This window comes from Alligator mississippiensis, chromosome 2 (genome assembly GCF_030867095.1).
Source record: "Alligator mississippiensis isolate rAllMis1 chromosome 2, rAllMis1, whole genome shotgun sequence".
Classification (NCBI taxonomy): Eukaryota; Metazoa; Chordata; order Crocodylia; family Alligatoridae; genus Alligator; species Alligator mississippiensis.
Window position 1 is genome coordinate 20,240,638 of NC_081825.1, and position 7,035 is coordinate 20,247,672.

Genomic DNA, 7,035 nt, shown 5'->3' on the forward strand with positions numbered 1-7,035 from the left:
TTTTGTGAATCTGGTTGTTGAGTCAGCATGCCTGTAGAATTTGATACAGGGGACTTATGTAGCTGAGTGTTAATGTGTTGTGAAAAGAATAAACTTGGTGACAGAGGGAGAATATCAGGTGGAGGCAAGACTGCTCAACAGTACAGATGCTGTTTAGTTTTGCTGTGACCTAACATTTTTGTAGAATAATTTATCTGTTCAATTCAGATGAATCAAGTTGGTCAACCCACCCAGATTTGGTTCTGTTCATCACCAAGAATCCCAGTTTTCCCTGATAAAAAAAAATAAAAAAATCACAAGTTCTCTGACAAAAAAAATCACAAATTCTCTGACCTCCCCCCAATCCATAATTAAAGTGAAACGCCACGATATATAGGTATCAGTTGAACACAATGTTGATATATTTACAATTTTAAAGCAAATTGGAAGCCTACCAGTGCCTCAATCACAATAATAAAATAAATTCTAAATACCCATATATTTTGGTATTTGATTTGGGGATTTTTATCATAGAAAAATTAGAGCTGTGCCCCCTGCCCCCTTCAATCACAGAATGCAAGTCCAGGCCCCTCACTCCCCATCCACAGCCTCCCAGCCTTGCTAATGTCCTTCACTCTCCCTCAACAACCCTCTGGCCCTGCTGGTGCCCCTCACTCCCCACTACAGTCCCCGGCCCTTCTGGTGCCTCTCACTCCCCCCCCAATACCCCCAGCCCCCTCACCCACCACCCACAACCCCCTGCCCCCCCCAGCCCTGCCAGAAGGGCTGCCAGAGTTACAGGGCCAGGGACCAGGATCCACAGCTCCCTTCCCCCTGCAGCAGCGACAGCCCTTGCTGCTGCCTGCAGGAGGTGGCAGCTGCTGCAGCAGAGCAAAACATGGAGCCCACCTCCCCCCCCACCTCCACGGGCAGCATGGCCAGAGCAGAGCCCATGGGGGTGGGGGTGGGCTGCCTGCTGCAGATTCTGGCAGGGGGATGGGGCTGGCTCCCTGCCACTGTGCACACTCCTGGGGGCAGGGGGGACCCATGCCCCCCAGATCTGCGCACGCGGCAGGGACAGGTGTGGGCTGCCTGCTGCAGGCTTGGGCTCCCCACCCTGCTGCCCTCCTCTGGGGCCTCCACAGCCCAGTGAGTAGGACCCAGCATGGCAGAGCAGCATGGGGCCAGGTGGGGAATCTCCTTGCTGCTGCGAGCTCTGCACTGCCCTGGCAACGCATCCCCTGCCCACCCCGCAGCAGTAAGGGGCACAACCCTGCGCTGCTGTCCCTGCTGCTGCCAGGCAGGCAAGGGACACCTTGCCAGGGCGGTGCAGAGCTTGCAGCAGCAAGGAGCTTCCCCACCTGGCCCCGCTCTGCCCTGCTGCACTAGGTCCCTCTTGCTGGAGTGCTAAGGCCCCAGCAGGGTTTGTATTACACTCCCACTCTTAGAGGGGTCTGCATCAGTGGCAGCCAGAAGCTGGAAGGAGCTGCCACCATCACTCGAGTTGCTTAGAAAGGCATGGGGTGGGCCGGGGCCTCTCATTTCTAATGTGGGGGACTCTTGTCTCTTATGAGGGGCTCTCATTTCTTATGGCAGGGCTCAACACCCCTGAGCTCCACTTGTATTTCGAACCCTGCTGTCCAGGCTGCCTGGTAGCTACGTGCATTTACATTCACATAGCGCCCCCTGCCTGACCACCCTCCTCCTGCTCCCCCAGCCCCTTGCAGGCTGAAGCCCTGCCAGCCTCCAGAGAGCTCTTTGCAGAAGTGCACAATCCATGTGTTTCTCCGTTAAAATGAAAAATCCACATTTTCCTTAGGTAAAAGGGGAAATCTGTGGGTTTTTTCCATTTTCCTATGAGAAATGGAAAACCCGGATCCCTGTTCATCACAACTCATTTGGAGAGAATCATCAAGGAGCACATCTGTGGCAGGCCTGCAGGGGAGATCATGCTCAGGGGCAATCAGCATGGGTTCATCAAAGGCCTGACCAACCTGATTGCCTTTTATGACCAAGTAACTAAATCCTTGAATGATGGTGTCGCCATGGACGTAGTCTTTCTAGACTTTAAGAAGGCCTTTCTTTGATACTGTCTCTCACCCCATCCTCATCAATAAATTAAGTGACTGTGGCATTGATGCCTACACAGTTGGATGGGTAAAAAAATTGGCTGATGGGGCGTACCCAGAGAGTAGTGGTGGACAGGTTGTACTCAACCTGGCGAGATGTGAGCAGTGGGGTACCCCAGGGCTCAGTCCTCGGGCCCACGCTATGTAACATCTTCATCAGCAACTTGGATGAAGGGGTGGAAAGCACGCTGTCCAAGTTTGCTGATGACACTAAGATGTGGGGTGAGGTGGACACACTTGAAGGGAGAGAGAGGCTGCAACTAGATTTAGACAGACTACAAAAGTGGGCAGACGAAAATAGGATGGGATTCAACATAGACAAATGCAGGATGCTGCACCTTGGGAGAAGGAATCCGCAGCATACATACAGGCTGGGGAGTTCCCTTGAAAGCACAGAGGCGGAAAGGGATCTCGGAGTCATTATTGACTCCAAGATGGACATGAGCCGCCAATGCCAGACCGCAGCCAGCAAGGCCAGCCATACCTTGTCATGCATCCAAAGGTGCATCTCAAGCCGGTCCAGAGAAGTGATACTCCCCCTCTATGCGACTTTGGTCAGGCCGCAGTTGGAGTACCGCGTCCAGTCCTGGGCGCCGCACTTCAAAAGGGATGTGGCCATCCTGAAGAGAGTTCAGAGTGGGTGCTTGGTGAGAGGGCAGCAGGACAGGCCCTACGAGGAGAGACTGAAGGACCTGAACCTGGTCAGCCTCAGCAAGAGGAGGCTGAGGAGGGACCTGGTGGCTGCCTACAAACTCATCAGGGGAGATCAACAGCAAATAGGCAGAGCCCTTTTCTCCCCAGCACCACCTGGGGTGACAAGGAACAATGGTCATAAGCTGATGGAGAATAGGTTTAGGTTAGAGATCAGAAGGCAATATTTTACAGTTCGGGTGGCCAAAATCTGGAACCAACTTCCCAAGGAGGTGGTCCTTGCCCCTACCTTGGGCAAATTCAAGAGGAGGTTGGATGATCACCTGTCTGGGGTCTTGTGAACCCAGCATTCATTCCTGCCTGTGGCACGGGGTCAGGCTAGATGATCTGTTCAGGTCCCTCCTGACCCTAGCTACTATGAAACTATGAAGTTGCTGCGCTTATGCCAATTGTGATACCCAGTAGAATTTGTACCTGCAGATTGTTGTACTGAAGTAATGTTGTTAGTGTCACTCTCAACTGAGCTACAATACTTTGTTGTTCTCTTCTTCAGGGCTTTCTGCAAGAGAACCACTGGAAAGTGCTGGAAGAGAGTCGGGCACAACAGTTCAAAATGCTTCAGCATGGCCTAGCATCCAGAGAAGCAGCTCAGAAAACGGCTGCATGTGAGGCAGCAAAAATCGGAGCCACTTCTTGTATATTGCGATCCTAAGTGAAAAACAATGATTTTGGAACAGCCTCAGCCCTGGTGGTGATGGAAACCATTCCCACTGCATCTGCCGAGGGTCAGTTTTGCCCGTGTCGCACCTGAACACACTATGGAGTCAAATTCTGATGTGCACAAGCAAAACTGAAAAAGAATTTAGAATTTTTATCAAGTAAAATTGTCATTTTAAATCTATGCTGGAATGTTTTTCCTTTTAGAACCAGCAGTTGTAAGAAATGGAATTACTTACCTTGAGATTTTTGTGACATGGGGATGAATGAATTGGTGACACCACTGTAGATTCTGCGTGCATCTGAAACAGTTATAGACTGGGCCACTTGTTTGCCATATTAGTTTCCTGAAATAAAGACTAAAAATGGGTAAAAGAAACTCTAGAATATTTATTTGCACCTCTAACATCCCACAGGGTGAGGTCAGCCCTAGTTTGTGACATATTTCTATACAACAGTGCCATCATCCCTACCAGCAGGACAAGCAAAATCAACACTAGCTGTGGAGGGGGAGAATGAGAACTAAGTCTGAGTTCCTGTGTACTGTCAAATGCAACATATTTTTAAGTATAGTCAGGCTTTCTATTTCACTTTCCGTCTGTAAAAGGGGTGGGGGGGCATCATTGTTGACTTATGCTCTAGTTCAGCCTGTTATATGAAGCAATAGACCTGCCACTCAAGCCTTTCAGAGGGATTATATGACATGGTGACCTGTGGTAGTAGAGACTAGAGTCTGACCTCCTGAGGAGGTCCCTTCCAGTTCTGTGTTCCTAGAGGTAAATTCTCTCTCTCTCAAAACAGTAGAAAATGAAAATAATATTCCTTAACCTCCATAGAAAGTAGCCTCCAGATGCATGTAGAATGCTGTTAGTCTACCTGGAAGATAATGTAGCTTCTATGCTGTCTCCAGAAAAGGTTCTTCATGTCATATGATTGAATCTAGGCACAATGCCAGGGTGGATATAAATCTGAATTAAAAACTGCATCGTTAGGAAAATATAATGCATTTCTATCTTTAATTTGTACCAGTTATGCAGTGTTTTGTTACTGCACTTGCAGATATTTAAATTGAATTAGAATCTGTCTGACATTAAGTGGGGGCAGGTGCTCCTAACACTCACAGAGCAGCATCATTCTCTCTACCAAAGAAAAGCCAACAGAATTCTTTTGTTGCCATCTAGCTGTGAAAATATTTTCTGTGCTGCGCAACAGTCCTATACATTTTATTCATCACAAATGTGGCCTGTCTAAATTGCAGACAATTTGAAGAGGCCCCTGGACTCACAGGTGTCACAGGGGTACAAAGAAATCAATGTCACTCTAATGCTGCAATACAGGGGGCTGGAGAGCAAGGGAAGGGAGTCATTGCTGAAGTGGAAACAGAAAGTCTGGCACACATAACAACTGAACTGTTCCAAGAGCATCACTGATTGGGAACAAGTTCACAATTGTCATGATTCAGGGGGTCCACACTTACATTGCCAAGGCTTCCAAGAAGAATGGTTATTTTCAGGCGTTGCCGTGCTGCTAAACTGCCATGAGGGGGTTGGAGTGGGGCATTCCCTAACAGTGGCAAGGGCCTGGAGTTTCTCCAGGATTATACACTAGCAGGGGAGGAAGATGTCAAGTGGCTGAATGGGGTCTGCCTAGCCCTTGCTTCTATGTTCCCAGGGAGCTGGATTCAGGTTTCAGCTTTCCCTAGAAAGCCATGTCATACATTTCGGCATACCCTTTGCCCCCAGTATCCACTGTGAGGTTGGTGGATGGGCAGGTAGGTAGATGTGCCTTTAATGATGGACACCCATCAACTGTGGGATGTAGGAAAACTGCTAGAGCACAATGATACTTAGTGCCAAAGAATGGCTGTCAGTTCCTGTCAGGGGCTCTAAGCAGGTAGCCTAGCCCTGACTAATTGCTCATCTGGCCAGACCTGCCAGAGATACATTGGTGTGCTGCGGTAAGCCTCCCTGGGTCCTGAGCTCTCAGCGACTCTGATTTCTGACCTTGCTTGGCTCTGCTTTTGGAAATGCCACTTGGCTTTGGTAACTCAGTCTCTGATGCCAGAACCCTGATTTGGCCTGCAGCTTGACTCTGCCCTGGATTTCCCCCTTGGGTTTGGTAACTTGGTCTCTGATTCTAGGACCCTGACTCGGTCTCTAGGTTGGACTCTGCTCCTAGACTTCCCCCTTGGTTTGGGTACCCTGGACTCTAGCTCCTGTCTCTGGCCCTCTCCTTGTGGCTTATCTACTAGGCCAGATTGCCTACACCCCAGTCCTCACAACTGTATGCTTACAATGGCTAACAACTAGGACTCTGATGTGTTATAGCAGGGGTGGGCAAAATGCGGCCCGCAGGCCAAATGTGGCCCGCCAGGCCATTCTATCCAGTCCGCGGGGCCCCTAAAAAAATTTAGAAAATCAATACTTTTCTGCCCCTGGCTGCCTGTCATGCGGCCCTCCATGGCTTGCCAAAACTCAGTAAGCAGCCCTCTGCCCAAAATAATTACCCGCCCCTGTGTTAATGGGGTGCAGACAGAAGTGACAATTTTCACCTGATCTGGCCACAGAAAGTAGTTTATAGCCATGACCAAACACAAGTACATGGTTGCAGACTGCTCCAAAAATGTCCGGTGGAGAAAAAAATCTGAATCCTCATTGCATGAGGGGTCAGAGGAAGACATTTCAAAACAGAAAGTCTTCTGTAACTTGTATCCGTGCTGCCTCCCAGCCTGTCCCTGTTTTCAGAATGGGAGGGGGGAAAGGGCGTGGAGGGAGTTCGGTCTGGGGTTTTTTCAGCCCCCACTGGAAGGGGGCGTGAATTGGAGTCCCCCCAAAGCGCTGCCCGGAGAACCCCTAAAACAAGATCCCTCTGCTCCTTCCCCCCTCCCCTTCTGAAAACAGGGCAGGCTCCCAGGGAAGAGGGGCTGTTCCTAGGGGAAACTGGCTGCAGGCAGGCAGCTAATAGCTAGATTCCCCTCCCCCTGGAACCAAGAGTGAGCTTCTGTTTGGTTGCGGGGTCGGGGGTTGCTGTAACTCAGGACCTTCCTGCAAAGCCCCAGTTACAGCAGGGAGCTGCACTTCTGTCTGCACCCATAGCACTGAATACACTTCAACATTCAGCTGTACCTAGCACTTGGAGACTTATGGAAGGAGAGTCAGACAGATAGAGAGCCATTATGCTACAGCCTACTTTCTCAGAAACAGTCTTCAAGGCACTTATGAGTTGGGTCCAAGCTGTCTCGGGGACTACTTTTCCTTTCATGTCCGCTCTCAGGGCAGTGCAGATGATGATGACATGGTGGTTGGTGTCCTCAGGTCTGTTGCACAAACGGCTAGTTTTGTGCCCCTGGAGGCTTTTCCAATATAACTCAAGGAGAGAGTCACATACACTCAGGCCGGGTCCAACTCGAGTTTATTGTTTGAAAACAGGTCGACAAGGGAGTTCAATGCTCAAAGCCGAGTCAACCCCTAGCCACGCCCGGTTACATTTTTATACCTCTCATGAACAAGATTCCATTGTGGCAATCTGTGATTGGCTACAGTTTTCTGCAAAGTTTTTA

General features: G+C 49.7%; 1 protein-coding gene across 3 annotated transcripts in view; it reads left to right on the top strand.

Annotated features, from left to right (window-relative positions):
- The window catches only part of CFAP99 (cilia and flagella associated protein 99), a 104,136-nt gene extending 100,281 nt beyond the window's left edge, over positions 1-3,855 (top strand). For all 3 annotated transcript variants that reach the window (XM_014607709.3, XM_019478898.2, XM_059721514.1), the window contains one exon: positions 3,313-3,855. In XM_014607709.3, the coding sequence (XP_014463195.2) occupies positions 3,313-3,471 (159 nt within the window). In that variant the 3' untranslated portion in view covers positions 3,472-3,855. The remainder of the gene's footprint in view (positions 1-3,312) is intronic.
- The last annotated feature ends 3,180 nt before the right edge of the window (positions 3,856-7,035 follow it).